Here is a 22,339-nt window from a genome sequence, read left to right on the forward strand (position 1 = left end):
ACCTCTACTGGTCCTAGACACTGTCACCTCTTGTTTTGGTTACTACCACAGCCTCCTAACTAGTCTCCCACCCTGGCTTCTTGCACTTTATTCTAAACACAATAGCCAGAGTGATATTTTTAAATGGGGATTCAGATCGTGTCACTTTTTAAATACCTGCGTGGATATCCATTCCTCTCAGAATGAAGACTATAATTTTAAATTATCTATAATGTCCTACACGATCTGCTCCACTTCTATCTCTTTGACCTCCTGTCCTATTATTCTCAACTTGTCTTCTACTACAATCACATCGACTTCCTTAAATCCACCAGGGATATTCCTAAAGTCTTTGCACTAGCTCTTCCATCTGCCTGGGACATCCTACCCTCAGAAAAATGCTTGTCAATTTTATTTCACAACTAATTTCCTTGCTTTCCTTAAGTTTTTGTTTGTTTAAATGTCAGCTTTTCAGTTAAGCTTCTACTATCATCCCCACTCCTTTTAAAAGTGCAAAACTATAATCACGTACTCTCAACTACCTCTGCTCTCTGCTTTTCTTTCTTCCATAGTATTGATCACTTTTTAAGTTTTGTTTTTGTCCTTCTTTCTTTCCCCCAGCCCCCTTCTTCCTTCCTTTGCTTCCTTCCTTCCTTTCTTTTTCATTCTTTCTCTTTCTCTCTTTCCTTCCCTCCTGCTCTCTTTCACTCTTTCTTTTCTACACGTTCATATTCCACTTTCTCTTTTTCCAAGTACAATCTAAGTTACAGGAGGGTAGGGATCTTTTTCTAGTTTGTTCACAGATATATCCTAAGCATAATACATAGTAGGTACTCAATAAATATTTTGAATGCAGCAAAAGTCTATAGTTAAATGTTGTTGCCACTCATCAATACATTTTGAAATTGCCCTAGAGACCAGTTTACCAGTCATATGAGGAAGCCGATCTTATTTATTTATGTTTTTGGGTCACTATCCATTTATAAATTAATTTCTTTCTCTCTTTCCTCTGTAAAAGCTCATTCAGTTTTACTTCCTTTAATTGAGGCAGCAGAGACACAAAGAGCAAATAAACAGAAAATTTTTGAATTGAGAGATTATGCAACCATACCAGAACTAGAAGCCATTAGCAGTCCTAATGAAAATCACATAAAATAAACACAGAACTATTATGTTCAAGCCAAAAATATGTTTCCAGTCTCTTTTGAGTATTCCTTCTCCTCTACCCAACATTTAAAGACTATTCATAGTTTGCTTCTGGCCCTCTGTTTTCTCTCTTTCTGCTTGTATGAGTTCATTTATTTTTGTGGGTATATGTTATAGATCACTGTTAAGCTGTTGGTTCTCAAATTGATGTGTCCAGTTCGGATCTCTCCTTGAGGTTCCATTTTCAATAATTATGCAACTATCTATGTTCTCTTTCTACTTGGATGTCTCCGGCTACTTAACACTGTACAAACTTGAACTCGGTCAGCTCCCAAACCCAAACCCTATCTTCTCCAAGTCCTCCCCATCTTAGTACTTAGGAATTCATTCAATTGCTGAAGTTGAAATGCTCGGTTGCTTTTTTTCTCATTAGCTCCTACCTTCAAACTGTTACCAACTTCTGTATATTTTATTTCCCAAATGCATCTCAAATCACTTACTTTTCTACCTTTGCGATGGCTACATCATTTCCCCTAAGTTCCTAAAGAAACTGATGATAAATAAAATGCTGAGGAATTCCAAGGAATGGGACTTTGCAGGTAGAGAGATCAGAATGGACATCCAGGCATCTTAAGAGAATTCTTTAACACAAGACGGGAATGTGATGGACAGGTGGGTTTGGGAATAACAATGAAAGCAAAGGGTATAGGATAAACAAAGACACAGAGGAGAAAAGAATATGCTCTGGAAAAAGTAAGTAGCCCAGTTGGGTTAGAGCTGAAAATATATTTAGAGGAGAAGTGGGAGCAAGGGCTAAAAACGTAAAATTGGACTATATTGTAGAGGGCCTGAAACACCACAGAGGGACAGATTAAGTTGATTTGTGCACTTCCTGCCTTCCAGTGTGCCTTGTTGTGCGAAGCCATAAGTGTGTGTCAGCGGAAGTGGAAGACAGCCTGTATTCTCTTAATTGTTCTGCATTTCACTAGGGTCTTTTCGGTTCTGAATGTACAAGAGAATCCCCCAGAATATAGAACTTTTCCTACTTTTTTTTTTATATATATATAACATCAATTATTAAGCAACACTATTAGCAGAACCATATGCTTATTATAATAGTAATTGCTTCCACGTGATTATTTTCAGAGCATTTCTTTATGTACTGAGATATTTATCTTACATGCGGCACTACTTATTTTGTAAAAATACCAATAGCTGAGATACCACTGTGTTTATGATTACTATCCTCATTGAATCAAAGGCGCCACAGATAGAGGAAGTTTTAAGAATATTTAATACATCATTTACTTGATTCTCTCTCCTCAAGGTGCTTTGCAGATTGTCTTAGCAGATGTGAATTCCCTTTCATCATGTGGAATACAATTCTATCCTTGGTTTATTATAAATTAACAATGTGAAATAAAGTCCTGCATTCTGACTAACAGCTGAAATATTTCCTATATAAAAAATTCCCTACTCAACTCAAAGCTAGCTTTAGTTTTTGGTTAATGCGACCATTTTTAACCATTTTCCAGCTTTTGAGCCTGAGATCTCCAGGTCCATACTGTCTTTTTCTTTGTTTCTCTCTTCCTCCCTCTCTCTCATTTCATGTATCCATGGTGTTCTATCACACAGAAAATATGCTCATTATTTTGAGAATATGGACAAGTGATTTTCACACCTGTAAATGAACATTTCAAGCCATTTGTATAAATAAAGCACAACTGGATTTACTCTGGGATCACATAGGCATTGTAAAAAGTTACTATAAACTCAAAAATGAGAAGAATAATTCTAATATCTTCTTATCGAAAGAAGACATAAAAATAACAAAATAAGAAATACAAATAGACAATAAACACATGGGAAGCTGCTCAGCCTCACTCATATTCATAAATAAAAACCAGAATAAAAATATTTTCATTGATAAATAATAATAGTAAAAAAAAAAAAAAAACATTGAAATGTTTTTCAGTGACTCCTGAGCACAAATGTGTGTGCCAGCCCCTCTCACACAGTGCTGGTGCAAGTGTACGTTTTCCTATAGGAAACTGGTTGAAGAGAATTACAATTCTGCATAACGATGTATGTCTTGAATCTTCCTGAAATTTATCATAAAAAAAAAAAACATAGGGACGTGCACAGAAATTTAGCTATAAATAATTGATTCACCACACTGTTCTTCAATACTTCTGAAGTAAAAATAAGTTAAATGTTAAATGAAAGGAAATCAAGGGAATGTCTTATGCTAAAGAAATATTATGAACTCATTAACTAGTGCAGAAAACATTTAATGCCATTGGGAAATGTTTATATTTTCTGGAAAAAAAATATAGCTACATAGGGCTTGTAAACCATGATGCCAACTTCTGTAAAAATATTTATATTGCACACACACATACATACACAAGCACACAGACTGAAAAAAATATGTACCAAAATATTAACCATGTTTATTTCTGTTGTCAAGTTATAGGTGATTTCTATTCTTCTTCAAGCTTTTACTGTGGGTGTGCATGTGTGTGTGTGTGTGTGTGTGTGTGTGTGTGTATGATACACACCCTTGCATATTTTCACATGTTTTAGATATACTTTTATACTTACGTTATATAGCTTACAAATATGCATATTTACATATGTCTATATTAACATGTGTTATTATTATATATTATATATTATATATCTTACTTTGGACATCATAAAGAATTAACAACTAAAAAATCTTTTATTTTTTTGGCAATTATTAATACTAAAGTGAAAACTGGTAGCATAAGGATTATGTTTTATTTTGAGAGTCCAAATGACTAAGACTATTTAGAAAAGCAAAAAAGATACCACTTTGCATCAAATCCTATGGAACCTGGTGAATATATTTACTAAATAAATACTGAAAATACTAAACTTAATGTACACTTTAAAATGCTAGGAAAAATATTTACTTAAAAAGTTAAAAAGAGAGAATTGTAAAAGATGAACATAGTAAGACTGAAAAAAATATTAGAGTAAAAAATAAAGACAAATAGAAGGATCAAAATGAAAAAAATATATCTCTTTCAAGCCATATTTTAAAAAAATGAGGGATGGAAATAAAATGATGAGGAATGAGAAGAGATATCAATATTTACGGGAGAACTGAAACAAACTGCTTGAGGATATGACGCCGAAGGGGCAAGAAGGATGTAGAAACAGGAAACATCTTCAAGAAACTGTTAATCAATGTGGAATAATTCTAGGCAATGTTCATCTATGACATACTAGCTGTTCCTTTAAAAATGGCATGACCTGTTTTCCTGTACATAGCAGTATTCGATGCTACTTCATTATTTAATCATGTGATTAGTATAAACTCTTGGGTCCAGCTATGCTAACACCGTATTGTAAGTGTAATAATAGATTACTCTGTAAGGAACATTTCCTGTACTCAATGAGCTTCAAATTAGATGCTTTTCAAATTTTAATATCTTAATTACGAGTACTCAATGTTGAAATGCTAGTCAGTGGTTAATTTCTCCTACTGAAAAGTCAGGGAGCACTGGTCTTTGTAGTCTCGAGTTTTCTTGGGTCCTTCCACCTGGGTTATGACTTCTCCCTCTGTCCAAATGTGTGTGCGCGTGTGTGTGTGTGTGTGTGTGTGTGTGTGTGTGTGTGTGTATGCTTGGGTGCATGTGTGTGTCTGTGTATGTGTCTGTCTGTGTGTGTCTGTGTGCTTTAATCAGAAGCTTCCTAAAATATAACAGTTTCTTCTCAAATAGACTTTTAGTACTTCTCCAATTCTTCTTGGTCAGACCATAATTTCTTAGCATGAAACGCAAAGCTCTAAGTCATGAGGCTCCTAACCCCTTATTGTTTTGTATCTGCTGCTGTCCAGTTAAATCACTATGCTCCTATTAGTCTGATTAGAAGTGGATTTTTTTTTTTTTTGGAAGAGAATGTTACTGAATAATCATTATAATGTTTGCATCATCTCCTCATTCTTCAACCACCATACACATTGGTTTTCCCTCATTTGAAATATCTATCATATCTTCTTCCCACTATATAAACCCTAAGCCTCATTTACAACCTAATTAAAACTCTATCTCCTCAAAGCTGCCCTTACTACTCCAGTCTGCTGACATATACAATGCTTATTTCCTTATTTCTCTTTTGAGAATAGATAGGAAATTCTCTGTACACATATAGGGGTATTTGCTTTTTTCAATAAATGAAGTAAATATTTTAATCTATCCATCTAAGAAGAGAAAGTTGACACATGGAATCAAGAGAAGAAAGTAGGAATTATTTATAAAAATACTAAGGTATGATCAGTACAGATAGCTATGAGCAACAAGAAAGACGACCTAATAGTTTGCCACAAGATTATCTAAATATTATGAGAAGAGCTTGGTCGCTTGACTTCTTTCACCTATTGAGAAAAAAAATGTCTACAACGATGGTCACTTAACATTCTGTATATATATTATATAAATATAAAACTCTTGGACAGACTTCAGACTTTCAATGTACACATTTCTGCATTTATGTAAGCTATTATATGTGTGCATACAGATAACTAATATATTACATGCACTATAAAACATACTCAAGAATAGAAATTTTAAAAATACGAAGAGAAGAAAAGTAAATTTAAACAAAAGTTTTCATTTTTTTTCTTCATCCAAGTGAATCACGATGTTAAAATCATATTTTGGAAACATGACCCCACTAATCTTCACAGAAAAGTAAAATGAAATGATAGACGACTTTGCAGATGGGGTGATTGGTCCTCTTGGATGCAGGGGCAGATAAAATTCTAGGGGATGAGATCAGTGTTGGGAAGGGAGAACATAGAAGAATATATTTTATAGTTTAAGAAATCAGCCCCCCAATCAACTGTCCCCTCCCCCAAAATACATACAGCACAGATCCACGTACAGAGAGACACACACAACGGCTTTGTATATTGCTGAGCATCCAGCAGCCACTCATTCAATCTTTTCAGAAATAAAATAAGCACCCTCCAAATTAAAGTATCTCCTCATCTGAGATTACTTAGCTACTTTTCATCAATGCTAAATAAAACAACATATTTTATCCGCATTATATATACATATTAAAATATGCACATCTAAGCGATGCTCATCAGCTTTCAAATGCCAATTTTCTTTTTAAAATTTATTTCAAAGATCCTTTTTAACCAGAGATTGTATAATAGTGTATCTCTTGCAATAAATACACTATAAAGAAATACTTTCCAAACCTCTTCTTGTGTCCAGCTCTCTTCATGTAAATCCATGCCCTCCCCCCATCCCCTTTATGTTTAATAAAAGCAGAAATATTGCTGTGGTGTTGATCTTTTTAATTCCCTTAGGGCCAGTATAAACCTCCATGAACGGAAGTTCCAAAGAACACCAACTCAAATATTTCAGTTCCTTCCATTAGCAAACATGCTTGTATTTAAATTATCTTTTCTCCTTCACGAATATCCTTGGGATGCGAAGAGAACTGGGAGTATATTGCACTGTGAATGAGAGCCTTCCCTGAATAATGCTTGGGTATCCTGCTTATCTACTTGTAGAGGTGCATGTCTTAGTTTGTGGAGCACTGTTTCTGGCTCTCATTTGTTCCCAGTTCAGCATTTTCCCCAGCGCTACTCCAAATCTTTCTCTCTTTGGGTGCTAGAGTCTTTGTATTTCACTGCATTTTCCTCTTCTAGCCTTTGTTCTCTTGTCTTCCCATTCAATGCAACAGACTCCTTAAACCACTTGCCTGATCGAAATTGGACAAAAATTAGCACAGTCATTTTTCTCATCTTTAAATGGCTTTCTCCCCTAAAGTCCTGGAGTTTTCCTAAATCTGCTCAAGTACCTAAAGTTTTGAAAGTTGTTTTTCCCTCCATTTCCTAAAAGTCCACCTGGATGCCTTCACATTAAAATTGCTTTAAATATATGCATTAAAATCAAAGATCCTGACTAAGTTTTCAGTACTTCAGGGCACCTGCTTTAGAAGATGGTCATGGCATATCACTCCTTTACTATTTCCTCTGACATACATAATCGCTTTACTAAATTCCAAGTTAAACTTATTTTTCCATGATTTAATTTAATTTTAGTTTATCCTTAAAACTATTTTAAATTTGTTCTAGAAAAATTAAACTCATTTTACAGATGAGTCAAACTTATAAAAAGATATAATGACTATTCTAAACACATGTTAAATTAAGCTAAAATTGCTGGTTTCCAGCTTTCTTTTTTATCAATTTTAGTATCTCTTGATTTTCCTAAAGTTTGGATATAAGTCAAGGTTGATAGCTCAAGTGCCCACAAAGGCTATGACAGACCTTAAGAAGAGTCACATGATGGAAGCTCAGGTGCATCGGATGGCATGGGCCCAAACAGAAACGCTACTGCTATTCTTTCTAACCCAATCGGTCCCTGGGGGAACAAGTATTACCAAGTCTTGTATATTTCAAGAGAAGCCCAAAGTACATATTTTTAATATGAAATCTCCTTTTAAAATGTTGGTTTATGTCTAATTTTGTAGACACTGCATTGACCAAATGAACAACTCATAAACGATAGCTTGTAACTCCCGTTTTTATTGATTATTCCATCAATCTCTTACATCCACCTTTGACTCTAATATTCCTCAAGCTGAGTTCAGGAAACCAGGAAGGACAATTTTCTAGGCAGTGCTTTCAGCTGGCACTAAATAATATTCGGCATTAAGTCACAAGCAATGGTTTCGCCCTTACGGATACGCATGTATGCATAACCCCTACACATTCACAATTTCTATCCTATTTACAAATCTATCGCTTCGACTTTCCTCCTTGCACTCAGTGGTGTCCCAGTTTCAGAATGGGACGGTGAAATGTCTCATTGCTTCTCATATGCTCTTCTCAAACCCCTTTGAATTTGCTGTTATTTTCTGCTCAAATTCATCCTGATTCAGTTGTCTGTAGAAAATTTATACTGTCAACTTCCTTAGCTTTAACTCATTTTATTTATGGCCTTAATAATTGATTACGTCTCTCCCCCAAAATGAAATTTAATTTGATCCTTGACGAACAACAACTAAACTAAAAAGTGGCTGGACAGTAAGCAAAAAAGTTAAAGAGTTTTCTGAGTGAAGAGGCTTCCAGTCGTGACTGACAAAAACATTTTGCCTCTCACTCATTTACCGTGTTTGGTACTTAACTGAAGCGAAAGTACAGATATCAGAAACTCAGCAGCTTAAAACCGAATGATTATCCACCAAGCCCAATGTCTCCCCAAAGGCCTGGAGATTACATGTGTAATAATCAGGCTGGCCCTGCCAAAAGGAAGGCTTAGTGCTTCGTTTTATTTATTGTATTTATTGAATGGGGCCATTGCTTGAGAGCCCCCGGGAGCACTGACAAACATGAAAGAAACCACCAAAGGAAAGGAAGAAATATATAAATAACGAAGAACCGTGGCGCCAAAGTTTATAATCTGGAACGTGCAGCCCTGGAATCGGGCACATACTTTGACAGGCCTTCCGGTACTCTGTTCTACTTTCATGTAAGTATTGCTTCATTTGCCCCAAACCTAAATCACTGAAGTCTCATACGGGTTTGTTCGCAAGACATCGATCCTTTTTCTTGCTTATGTATTAAGCCATTTGACAATGTGATATTTCTAAATTGTGTCGTCTCTTCTATATTAACAGCTCTATTTTAACATTGTGATAATTATATATTTAGGACTCCTACTAATAATTTTACAAAAAGGTATAATAAACTTTTTGTAAAATCAGGTGCCTCCACAGCCTCTACTATCTGCAGTTTTAGAGAATTTGACCAGCTTTATTAAAATCAAATCATCCTTTCATTTCAGAACAGACAAGACTGAGGACCTGTGACATTTTGTTCTCATGTCTTTTTTTTTCAATCCATACTCAATTTACATTCTTCTTTATAAATGTTGCTCTTTCAAATTTGCATGTATAAAAAATAAAGCTTAAAAACACAGTTTGAAATCATTGTCACCAAAATGGATTTGAAGTTTGTTTTGTTCCCTTTCATGTTTTTTAAGGAATCGAGACAATGTCTTTAGGTTCTATGGAAGTTTTTCCATAAAATTTGTCTGGAGAAAAAATCATCCCCATGTCAACATCAAAAGTACAGTCAAATATTACTATATAATTCTTGTAGCTAACTCTTTTATTATTCTTACTCTGACTTTAAGAGCAAAATTATGGGCCCTGGGATATAATTATCTGGTGCATCTACAGTAAGTTTTACATTGTTCTAGGCATTTTCTATAACTTTTAAATGTAGGGTGAGGGAGAAGAATGGAGTCCAGGGGGTTATGAGACACAAAATAAGTTTAAGAGTATGTAAGAGAGTAATAGCGTGGGGCAGAGAAAGAAACGCACAGAAGGTCTTGGATGTGTTTACTTACAGGGCACTCTAATGTGAAATTTTCTGAGGAGCCGCTTTTTGAAGAGAAAGGAAAAAACTTCCCTCATACGACAAATGAATGCAATGTGGTTGGCAGTTAACAACCTGCAGATACTGTCCCTGGTACTGAGGAAGATGCTCCCTCCCCTCAGAGTTCATGCCTCATGTCTCAATTAACATGCGGTGAGTACGCGGGTGTGCTCAAGCCCTTCTGAGGAGACACGAACACTGCAGACCTCTGCCAAGAGGACTCGCCATCTAATAGAATCTGTGTTCCACAAATACACTTTACACAAATCCATTATGTGCCGAGAGCCGGCCTGTTTTATAAATGCATTTTGTGAAATGGAATGGAATTAACCCAACATTTATATTTTCAACCTCAAAGTACATTATGAGAATTATAAATTTCCCAATTGACAACAGATGAAAATGAACATTGTCCTTATTTACTTTGGGTGGAATCGGAGAGGGGAAGGATAGGATAATTTTTTTTTTTAAAGCTTTAACCAAGGCCAGATTTAGTTTTCTGTAATTTTTGGCTTCCTATCCCAGAGCCAAGCTCATTTTCTTTGTCTTTCCTCTTTTTCTTTCTGCATTTCCAATAAAGTAACTGAAACTAGAGTTATGCTGTGGGGGGGAAAAAAAAAACCTCAAGGATATTTTAAAGTCCCCAAGGTGAAGAAACTGCCTAAGGGACTCAAGAGTACATAGACCAGATCTTTTTTTTTTTTTTTAACAGTGTGTGCTATTCTGCATTTTTAAGAAGGCAATTAGTTATTCTTGTGTATTAGTGACTGCCCCATTTTCTTCTAACTCGGGTGATACCAAGGGCCTTGGAGAGGATATATTTTAAGTGGGACATTTATTACTCGAAAAAAAAAAAAAAGAATGATTGTAATTTGAAGTCATTGGAAAAGCCCTTTCTATAGATGCAGTCAAATTTCACAGTGGTAAAAATGGCCCAGCTGTTGCTAGCTCTCATTGCCATTTCTAACTAAGCCATTGTTAACTCAAAGACAAAGTTAAAAACCAGATAAAATAACCAGAACTCAAGGGTTTTATCTGTTTAAAGCCACCCAAGCCAGCACAATGTTAACGTGATGGTCACACAGCGAGTGAAGGACTCAGAGCTGTAAATGGTGATAATTCTAAAATGACCATGCTGAAAAAAAAAGAAAAATTCCTCTGTGTTCAGCTTAACAGGACCTTCAAGTTTCTAGTAGGTCATCTCTGTCACAGCAGCATGCAAGAAGAACTGTTGGCAATTGGGAATTTTATTACGTTCATCTGAAGGTTGGACACATATTCCATACTATAGAGAGAGAAGGTAGCTTTTGAGATGTTTTCACTTTCTACCTATATTTAGCAAAACACAATAGAGAAAGTTTTAAATAAGCACTGTGAAACTCTATGCACCCCCAAGAGCCTACTGTAAAAATGAAATTTAAAAAGGTATGGGATCCAAAGAAAAGATTCATTGTATGAGCACGTATCCTTAAAATCTAAAATGAAATCGAAGTGCTTCTTTTTTCAAAGCATAGGTTCTTGTTACTTCCTGTTCAGGAGAGGCATACCTAAAAGGTTATTGATCTGGTTCTGAAGGACAGAGTGTTTATTATGGAGGAAGCCATTGCGGGGTACGAGTGTGAGGAAATTAATGATGGCTTCACAAGTGTCCATGCCGTGGTGTGGAACCAGTGGGGCAACTGTCAATCTATATGATAATACATCCCCAAACTTCATAGAATCAGTGATGTGAAAACACATTGATTTCTCTGTGAGCTAAACAGACTTTGTCAAAAGGAAAGAGCAAGAAGTTGACTGAAGTTAACACTTCGGTCTGCTGAATAGCTTGTTCCTCAGTTTTTATTTTCTTAAAAGAGTTTATAAGGTGATGTGTAAAATGTCTCGTTTTTATTTCCGGCCCCAAATGACAACAGGACGTGCATTATGTACCTCTTTTGATTATAGGAACTACAGAAGAATCTTAAGAAAAGAAAACACATTCTAAATGTACATTTTAAAATAACCATCCATCACTAAACCAAACCTTGGACTCTGGCTTGGTATCTCCTTAGTACTCTGCCAGATGTGGGCACAAAAGAGTTGGTTAATGCTTCTATTTTTCTTTATGCAATTCTGACTACATTATAACTAGCATTATAGAAAAAAAAAATGAGATGCTGTATCTAAGGTTGTATTTCCTATCAGTACATAGGTATTTGTATAGGCTCCCTCGAGGTGAAAATTGCTCAAATGTGATGTTTCAAATAATGTTAAAAAAAGGAGATGACTACTGGTCTACCAAATAGATCATGAATTATAAAGTTCTACCATCCATAACAGTTCTAGGTGAATTTAAGGCCAGTATTTTAGCTCCCTTTGCTTCACTGGAAACCTCCCCTATTAGTTGAATTTTTAAAGATGGATACAGTTTTAAAAAGAGAGGGTGCAGATTCTATAAATACATGTAAATAATTCTGTGTAGATGGTTCCCATGAGACCAGTGAGAATACCAAGTGTGGAAGATCTCCCGACACGCCTTGCTTAAAATGTTCCTTAAGTTCTTGGATTGCAAGTGATTTTATTTATTAGGCGATCAAACTGCCTCCATGTGTGATCCTATCTGACACACAAAGACGTTAAAAAAAAGTACATCGGTAAATGAATTCAATGTATGCCTTTACGAAAACTTCTGAAAGTAATTTCTTATCAACTAAGCATCATAGACTGTTGTATGTGCCAAGTGTCAGAATTCTGTTAAAATTCAAAAGGAGTCAAGTGCAGATTTTTCCTTGAGAGCACACCTTGATTAGCTACACGAACGAAGGCATAAGTAAGACGCATCCCCTAGTCCCCACTGTAGAATAAATTATTTCAGAATTAAGCATAACTTTAAATGCAACAAAGTGACATCTTTTTAAATTTATGCAACTTACCTAGGAAATGATGTATTTTCAACAGTTCTGAGATTAAGTAATATTTAGCTATGCTTTTGCATTCACATCAAGCTGTACGCCTGCAAATTTCTTTTTCTTTTTTAAATGCAAGAAAATACTTAAACCTGCTCTAGTAGGAGTTTATAATATTTTATATAAACATCCTTAACTGATCTATTTGTAAACATTTTAATGGTAATTCTTTTTAGCAAACACACAATATATTCATAACAACCCACATAGCATTTGATGTTTTCTTCATAAATCAACTGTAGCTAATGCAATTTGTCTTTTAAAAACGTTTTTGACTAAACACAGCTCTGAGTCTCTCAGAAATCCACAAATAAGCACCTTATCTCTTTAATGACTTTCTTAGGCTTCCCTATATTTACTGCTTAATGATCGGAAGCATTTAATTTTCAAAGTTTCATTAAAACCTATCTACAAAGCTGATGGATAAGCAATAGTGATTTGTGATAGAAGATGTGGGAAGCCATTAACCTACACAGGTACCAAGGAGAAAAGTAAACATATAAGAGAACACTTTTTTGAAGACAAGTCTCTTCCTATTTGTCATTATTAAACTCCAGAGTATCTGTTCCAAGTTTGATCTTCAATACGGATATGAGGCATTGCCGCCTGGAAATGAAAGTCTAAGATAAGGTAGGATTCTTAAGAGATCTTCATGAAAAAAAATAACCCAGGTTGCCATTAACTGGGAAGGGGAAATCAATACAAAGACCTAGAAACTTGTGAGAGAGGACATTTTCTAGGTATAGGTCATAGTTTATCAAGTTTCCACTTTTGCAATGTAATTTACTTGCTAATAAGACCCACTGACTACACCTGGCTACTGTGTTATCATCAAAAAGAGATTTTAAAATTCTCTTCTCATTTCTTATGCACTTGAGGTTGGCTGGTTTATTTTCCCCCAGCTCAGACTGGGTAGACGGAGTCAATTTAAAAGAAAAATGAATGGTTTTAGATGCCTCTTTATTAAAAAATAAATAAATAAAAACGTCCCAAGCCCAACACTGTGCAGTACCCGGAACATTCAAAGGTATTTAAGAAGCAGGCCTACCGTTCTCATCATCTGACTTATTGTCGTTGTCAGAATCGGTCAAGGTAAGGGCCGAGTTCTCACGGCTGGACAGGCCGGAGCTGCGCCTGGATTTTATCCCTCTCCCCCAGAGTCTGATGGCGTGTTCTGGAGACACCCCTCCCTCTGTATCCGAGTCAGCGTCGGACCCTGTGCTCAGAGAGTAGCCCTGGTGAAGGATGCCCATGTCGGAGCAGTAGCCGCTGCGGTGCGGGGAGGGCTCGCAGATTCCCAGCTCGGCAAGCGTGAAGTTAGTTCCTAGGGTGACAGCAAGAGGGACTGATTAAAAGCTGTGAAATGCTTTCCATAGCTAAATTTCATTCTTACAAAAAGCAAACAGACACTTTTTGCATCAAAAAAAAAAAATACAGGACGAGGTCTTGCATGAGCGTATTTAGGATATCGGGGTAAATTTGAGAACAATAAAAGTAAGCATCTATGATTAATTTTAATCCTAGGACAAAATGCTCTAGTTTTATTTTTAAAAATTTTAAGCATTTATTGTTGCCCAGGTGGCACCATGTAGCTAAAAAGCAAAGAAACAAAAAATGCTGAATTTATAATAACACCTAACATATACTGAGCACTTACTTTGGCTCCAGGTATCTTTTATTTGACAACTTTTATTTTAAATTTTATAACAATTTTAGAAAGAGGATGATACTATCTCAATCATTCTATAAATAAGGGGACAGAGGAACAGAGAATTTAAGTGACTTACCCAAGGTCACACATCTAGATTGTAGCAAAACCTGGATCTGATCTTGAGCAGTCTGTCTTCATGCCAAAGAACCTTAGTCCTCCAATAAATGTGAGTGGCGGCCAGGAGACCTGGTACCAGTCCTAACTTTCCACTGGTCTCACTGTGGCAAGCCTTTTGCTCTTTGAGCCTCACTGTTCCCATCTGTAAAATCTGGGCATCAATCTCTTAAATTCTTCTCAGGATAACTGTGCATCTTATATATGAGATATAAGAGATATGATATATATATTATATATATCATATATATATATATATACACACCAAACTGTTTTTTTTAAATGAGTTATATATTTAACTAAATCAGTATCCTATGAAGAGTCAGTCTTTTTGTTTTTAAGAGATAGCAAACAATTTCTCCTTGCTAACACAAGGTTTCACCAATGAACAGTGAATATGAGAGCATGTGGGTGTGTGGTTTTACGGGAAGAAGAGAATAGGCATTTATTGATCACTTACATATTACAATGTGTGAGGCATGTGGCCAGTCACTTTATAGCTTTATCTTATTTAAATCTCATAAACAGTCCAGCAGTTTAGAAGTTGAACACTTTATATAGAGGTATCAAAATGTGTCCCAGGTCACACCTGAGAGTGTGGCCGGTCCAGGATTCACCTCTAATCCACAGCGCCCAAGCCTGTGCTCTTTCTACAATGTCGAATGCTCTCAATCACAAACCAATTTGGGAACATTTTTGCATAGTGAATGCTCTATCTATTTGTGTGCTTTACGATTCAGGTTCTCAACAAACAAACAAACAAACAAACAAACAAACAAACATTTTAAGGTTTCGATGCAAATTAAATGGAATCATGTGGTACGCTCCATTTATTGACAGATAAAGCTGTTTTCTGTCTTTAACCAATGTACAGACAATAACAAAATGCAGTGAAGAAATGCTCTACTGTAAGTAAAGAAAACTGTATAAACAACATCAGAACCACAAGATTACTCACTCTATGTATAATGATTATATGAGAATCACTCCCTGTCACTCATGTCTGCAAGCTCAGGATAAACTTCACACTCTATGAAAATCTGCATACATGATTTCATTTCCCAGCTTTTATTTTTAAAAGGCACCAAGTAACTGTTCATATTAACCTAGTGTGACTTTAATTTATAACAGACACGTATTCTTATTCTGAGGTCTTACTTTCCTTTCCTCGCTGCACATTGAACTTCCACAGCCATATTTGGCTGTGGCAATGGAATCAAACCCAATTCTAAACAGAATCATCTCTGCAGACTAAAACCTGCTCATTGGGGATCTAACCCAAGCAAACAGTCCTGTGGGCATGGGATGATTTCCTATCACCTGCGCAGAGAAGAGGGACGTCCTTACTGCCATCAGCACAGTTCTAGGTGCTGCTGTTTATTCCCCGGGCCTACTTTGTCATGCTGTCTGAAATTCTCTGCCCAACATTCTCCGTTCCAATTTGTATCCTTGGTCATTCACTACTCATAATTGTACATTAAAATGTATATTTCACTTTCAGTAGTCTTCAAACTAAAGGTATTGCGCTAATATGTACATCTGATGCTACAATACTTTCCTCTCTATTGTTGATTTTCACATTCTCAAGAAAATGAAAAAAAATTGTTGAATGCTAGCTTTCTTCCTTCTTGTCTTTAGAGCTCATGTTTGTTCTAGACAGTCGTGAAATATATTGCTTCCTTTCCTTACCATAAATGAAAACAAACCAAATTAAACATGCATGCTTTTATTCTGCATGTGGGGATTTTTAGCTATATGATTCCATTTGAAATGGAGTGTTTATGTGTTGAGGCAACTTTCCTGACAGTTTCCCCACATCTCATTATCTGGAACTAGTTTCAAAAACCTCCTTGGGAAAGGAAAACATCTGTGTGAAGAAAGAAAGCCTCAATGTTCAGAGCATCTCATGTGCTCTCAGTCTGGGTACTCGCAGTAATAGGCAGTAAGCTCAGGCCATGGAAAGCCATGGAATAAACATGGTGTCCCTTCGTTAATTATCGAATTTATTTAAAGATAAGAAATTAAAACATTATTTTTCTGTTAAGACAAAGGAGATGATCACAAATCAGTTAAAATTTGCATAAAATTTTTCAGTAACTGTAAATGTTAGAAAAGAAAATAAGTATATTTCAAGAGTTTTGACTTAGAGCTTACGGCCCTAAAGTCACAAATGAACATTGTAAAGAAAATTGGAGGTCCTGTACTGAATTTAGCAGAAAAAAGTAAATAAGTTCCACTGGCTTCTAGAAAGGCAGATTTTCCTTTAAAAACAGAATTGTTTCCTCAAAAATATTACCTTTAAACATCTCATCTTCCTCTTCCAATAGGATCACTCCTTCCCAATGCCACCCATGTCTCACAATTCCTAGTTCAGTATCTTTTTGTTCTTAACTCAAAGAACAGGAATGTCGTTCCTGGGACATATTCTGGACCAAGCCTTTCCTAAGTTCGCTGGTTTAAGATATGAAACGGGTGAGCCGTATACACCGTAGAAAGAATAAACTGGTCTATCATTTATTAAATCATTCAATGAATATTTATTGTTCCTGGTGCTGTGCTGGTCCTTGGGGATATAACAGTGAGCATTATAAAAATACAGTGCATGGTATTTATAGTTGAATCGGCAAAGTGACATTAATCAAAGAATCACATAAACGAACTACAATCTATACAGTAATAAATACTGCATAGGAAAAGGACAGGAAGCACATATGTCGCTAAGTCAGAATTATCATGTCATGGTAATACCAGGGAATAAGTCATCTGGTGGCCCTACATTCACCCTTTCACAGCTTGCCCAGCAGATGTCCATCTAGCAGTAGATTCATTACTTTGAGGAACTGGAGATTTAATCCGTGGAGAAGTTATCACTTCCCCCCTCAGTTTCCCAAACATTTTTCTATGTGAATTTACTTCAGACAAAATTTTTCATATAGTTCATCTTACAGCGTGAAGCCCCATGCTCATCATGTAAATATACAGGGGAATTTTAATAGTATGCCAATGTATTGTTTGCACTTACTTTGCTCATTGATAGAAGACTGATTTTGCTTTAATTCATCTTGCATAACTGAGTCTTTATTAAGCTCCATGGCAGCTTTGAATGAAAGAAAGAGACTAGTCATTGTGTAATTCTCCAAGCTAAGGTCTCTAGTGGAAAGTAGTCATCATTTCATTCTTTCTTTATTATTTTGCAAAACGATAAAAAGCAGCACACTATTTTAGTAATTGTGAAAAAGATGTTTACCCTCTATCTGCCTCCAACATCCTTGATATCACTGACTAAGGCAGATGAAGACAATGTATCAAACTCATTTCATCTCAGGCATGTTTTTATGCATATTGCCAATAAACAGCCCAGTGTAGCCCCATATTAATGTTATCAAGGCAAGTTGTTTTCATAGATGAATGATTATAAAAAATCGATGTTTACATCATAGAGTTGTAGTATAATTTAAGGTGATGGGAGAGAATGTTAATGTCTGAAAACTATTAGGTGATCAGGATAGCACAATAGAAATCTTTAAAAAAAAAACTCTCTTGATAATTCCCTTTTGCTTTGTCTTTTTCTTGGTTATAACCTGAGGATAACCCAGATTCTCTCCAAAACTTTTTGAGAGAGAAATTTTGCAACAGGTATCAAGAGTCGTCCTTCGGCCAACTAACTTTATTTGGGCATGCGATTCTAAGGAAGGATGTGTCAGCGCATTGTGATCATGGCTTTATTTTCTAAGTTTTTAACAACTTCTCACACTTTCAAATAACCTTTAACTAGGAGAAGCACATATGTCGCTAAGTCAGAATTATCACGTCATGGTAATACCAGGGAATACAAATAGCACTGAAAATGTCAGCATTTGAACGAATTTTCTACTATGAGGGCAGGAAGAAAAAAAGTTAACTGTAGTAATGGTGGAGTACAATACAGAACACTTTTATTATTTAAATGTTCATGAGATGAGTCCTCTGCATTTAGGAGAAGACATTTTACATAAGGGAGCAAACATGAAAACAGTCACTAAAAATCACTTACAAAATGAATCCCCTCTTATCTCTACTCACTACTAGTCTCTCTTTTCCTATCAACCACCATATCAGTGTCTTTGTCATCAATTAGTTGCTGGAACTACAAAGTAATATGGCGCTAATGTGAGTTCTAACCAAAATTCAACGGAATTAAGCTACTAAGAGAAAACAGAAATAGATGTTGGCCTGATAATGAATTCTTCAGAAGATGATTTGATGGATTTCTGGTTTCAGATCAGGATGGAATTTTCCACTTTTTTCTATTCTTCCCACTAAGTACAGCTAAAATCCCTCGACGCTACAAATAAAATCCACACATAAAAAGAGCGTAGAAGTTGTTGAGAAGAAGACAGAACTACTAGAGTCCAAGGAAGGACATGGTGGCGAGTTCTTTGGATTTTCTTTTCACCTCATATATCCAAGACCTAGTGCTGGGGAAGTAGTAAATTGGAAACGCCAAAGAGAGCAGACGAAATAAGTCCAAAGTAAAGTCCACTGTATGAGGGGTCCCTGCCCCCAAATCCACGAACACATCATGGTGGAATCAAAGATGACCGGCAGTGAGCAGAAACTAATGCTGATTCAGTAAGAACACGCCTGTCTGACTCCTACACAATGCATCGCTGGAGGCCATGAGAGCATCCTGGACTTCCATCCCCGCCCAGTGGTCCTGACACGCCCCCCTGCTCCCACCTCGCCCCTGTCACAGGAGGCTGCCCAGGAAATCTGATTTTGCCACCACTGGAAGACTCATGGGCAAGTGTCCTGAGGGTGCCTTTCCTCTTCTCGACCAGCTTGGTACCTGCAGAGCCCTAGTGGGGAGTTGGAAAACACAACTCCTCCCAGCAACGTGAGAGCACCCTCCAGCACCCTCCCCACTCTGCTCCATTCTTCCACCTCGTCAAGTGATATAGGTGAGGAGCCAGCTGGGACTTTCACCTGCACACTGTGGTCAAGCCTCAATGCCCCCCTTTTCCCACAGGCTTGATGTCAGAGGAGGGCTGCTAAAACAGGAGATTTATGTAAGATCTGGAGTTTCAAATGATACTTCAAATGGCCAGGGGACACACACACACACACACACACACACACACACAATCACGCATCAGACCAACAACCAAAAACAAAATCTCAACTTGAATGAGAAATAATAATTATTTAAATAAAAGGTTAATGAGAAGCTCTTAGGAAAATTAATGAATCCATCAAATATACATATTTTTTATATTTTGCAAAAAATGACCCTCTCTGACCATGCTGCCAAACTCGAATCTAAAGTAAATGATATAATATTGTGTAGTCATAATTTTGCTATAAAGTGTATATTATACTCCCCACACAAATTGTTATTCTTTGTTCTTTTCAATAATTATAGTTGAAATGATAAATTGTGTTAAGCATAAAATAAAATACACTCTTGAAAATAAATTCTTTTTTCAAAATAAAGTTGCAATGAATTATTTTTATGTTTTAACATATAATTTTGGTTCTTTCTGAACACTGATTCCTTTTTTAAAGTGGCCTTTTTCTAGGATCATTCATCTTAAGAAAAAGAGAATCTTTGTAAATAAACATGGGTCACTTTTCTTGAGCAAATGTTAGAGTCTACATTTTAAAGTCAGAAAATAACATCAACTCCAAATTTTTCAAACAGGTATTTAAGCAAAGGGTATAAATTATAATGCTGTAGCTTTTATCCTAGTATGGGAAGTAATTTGACCTAATGCCTTAAACTTCTGCAAAATAGAAAGCTATCAAAAAAATGTAGCAATTATAAATAACACATAACTTTTATTTTTGTTTGATTAATCAAAATATATCACCAAATTGTTTTATTATATTCCATATTAATATCTTCTCTTTCAATTTTGAGCAATTATAAATATGTATGAGCTATACAAAATGAGTCCAAAACAATTGCCACCATTACCTAAAACATTATTTTCATACAAATCTAAAATCTACTTATTTGTATACACAATACTAACAATTTTGAAAGCCATTGAAGGAACTACTTATGAATGCTAATGTTTTATGCTTGTGTATACTAAAATTGTTCATATAAACTCTCGGAACACCCTTCAAAAGTCCACCTGATTTTACACATTCAGGTATTTTCCCAAAAGTTGACAAAACTGTTCACAAAAAATCCTGTGGCTTAAAATTACAGAATAGATGTACATGTATTATTATTCCTAAAAATTTAAGTCAAATATTTATATTTCAAAAATGTACTTTAAGAATCACAATGTTCTTTTACGTGCAGAACCTAAAATGTTGATATTTTGGTGCTTTAAACTTTAAATTATTTAATCTCTATATGAATGTCTGATGTGTCACGACTCATAATTTGTAACTAGAATCATTCTGATGTAAACAAACACCTTCCAAATTAAAGAAATACCAAAATGATTAGTGAAGACAGGCGTTTCTAATATTCTTGGTTTCTTTGTGAGCTTTGTAACGTCGAGGAGAAAGGTGAACATGGCAGTCTCCTCTGACATGGTGGCATTTTCACGTTCCAACCTGAACAAAGCCCAAGTTGAAAAACCACAAAGCAGACACAACAAAAGGTTCTGCTGAACAACTGCCAAATCACAAATGGAAATGGAACGTCCAGTAACCTAGCTTGCTGGAGACTCTTTTCTACTGATAAAAATTCCAACAAGATTAAAAATCAATTCCAGTGCTAAAACCTGTACCAATATTTCATCCTGTGAAATAGCATTATAAGGGTATGTATCAGATCATGTGAGACTCTGCCTATCCAAACAATATTTTTAACCGGGGCGGGAGGCAGTGGGAGAGAGAAAAAAGCGAATTTGCTGCAATGGTCTAGCTGTCTTATGTTTGAGAATGGCTACTAGATTAGATTACATCTACTGAGGACTTCACAGTGTGGCAGGCACTGTCTCATATGCTTCTATATAGTTTTCCAATTAATTTAGGTAGCAGCCCTATAAAATAGTCACTAAAGTCTAGAGTTAAAGTGAGAGTTCCCGTGTCTGTTTTAAAAATACTCATTGACCTATATTCTTAGAATTAATTACTCCTCATGAGTCTACATTTACTCATTCAGAAAATGGACATAAAAAGTAGCACCTACCTTCACGGGCTTATTGTGAGCATCGAATTAAATAAGGCAGGTAAAAATACTTAAAATGCTACCTGCCAAAGAGTAACTACACAACTAATTGTAGCTATTATAATGCTCATCAGTTTTTAAATTATAGGATTATTAATACTTTCTATTTTTTCTTGAGTTGATTTTGAAAGTTTGGGAATACATTTTCCTATGAATGTGCCATTTTCAGTTATGTTTTCAAATGGATCAGCAGCACAGTGTGCAAGTATTTTTGAGTCCTTTTAAATATCTGCTGGATTTGACAAATGATGCCTTTATATTCATTCCTGGTATAGTTTATTTGTGACTTCTTTCTTTTAACTGGATTGGTTTCACCAACGATTGTTTTGTCTATCAAAATACAAAATCTTGCTTATTCTATCTGTATATGTTTTTTAGTTTAATTTCTTCTACTCTTATGTATAAGAATGATCCCTTTTTCTTTTCTTTAAATTCATTCAATTATTCTTTTTAATATCTTTAAAATTTCATTCTTTATGTCGTGTTCCATTATTTTTCTTTTTTATTACAAGCTTGTCAGGCTATCTATTGTTCTTTAAGAAATATTTTTACTGAATCTTACAAGTTTTGATTCATGGCATTTTCTTTGTTGTTTAAATATTATCATATTTCTATTGAACATATTTATTAAGTTTCAAAATGTTTTGAGGTATTTTATTTATGTGTCTGTTTTTGACTTCTAATTGGTGATTTTTTTTATTTTAAAAATTTCTCGCTTGTTCCTCTTAAATATTTCTGCACTCTTTTTTTTTTACTAATTAAATGCTATCATTCTCTCCAAATGTCTCTATTATATTTTTAATATCTTTTTTCTCTGTACTGTCTCTTGTTAATTTATT

General features: G+C 35.4%; 1 protein-coding gene across 6 annotated transcripts in view; it reads right to left on the minus strand.

Annotated features, from left to right (window-relative positions):
• The window catches only part of TENM2 (teneurin transmembrane protein 2), a 2,693,686-nt gene that overhangs the window by 756,925 nt on the left and 1,914,422 nt on the right, over positions 1 to 22,339 (minus strand). For 3 of the 6 annotated variants that reach the window (XM_036224946.1, XM_036224945.1, XM_016151441.2), the window contains 2 exons: positions 17,352 to 17,426; positions 13,553 to 13,828 (listed from right to left, as the gene is read on the minus strand). In XM_036224946.1, coding sequence (XP_036080839.1) covers positions 13,553 to 13,828; positions 17,352 to 17,426 — 351 coding nt within the window. Of the gene's footprint in view, positions 1 to 13,552; positions 13,829 to 14,291; positions 15,073 to 17,351; positions 17,431 to 22,339 lie in introns of those variants that run through there. The other 3 variants (XM_016151445.2, XM_016151443.2, XM_016151446.2) reach the window with 3 other exon arrangements.

The sequence above is a fragment of the Rousettus aegyptiacus genome, unplaced genomic scaffold (assembly GCF_014176215.1).
Source record: "Rousettus aegyptiacus isolate mRouAeg1 unplaced genomic scaffold, mRouAeg1.p scaffold_m13_p_7, whole genome shotgun sequence".
Taxonomy (NCBI): Eukaryota; Metazoa; Chordata; class Mammalia; order Chiroptera; family Pteropodidae; genus Rousettus; species Rousettus aegyptiacus.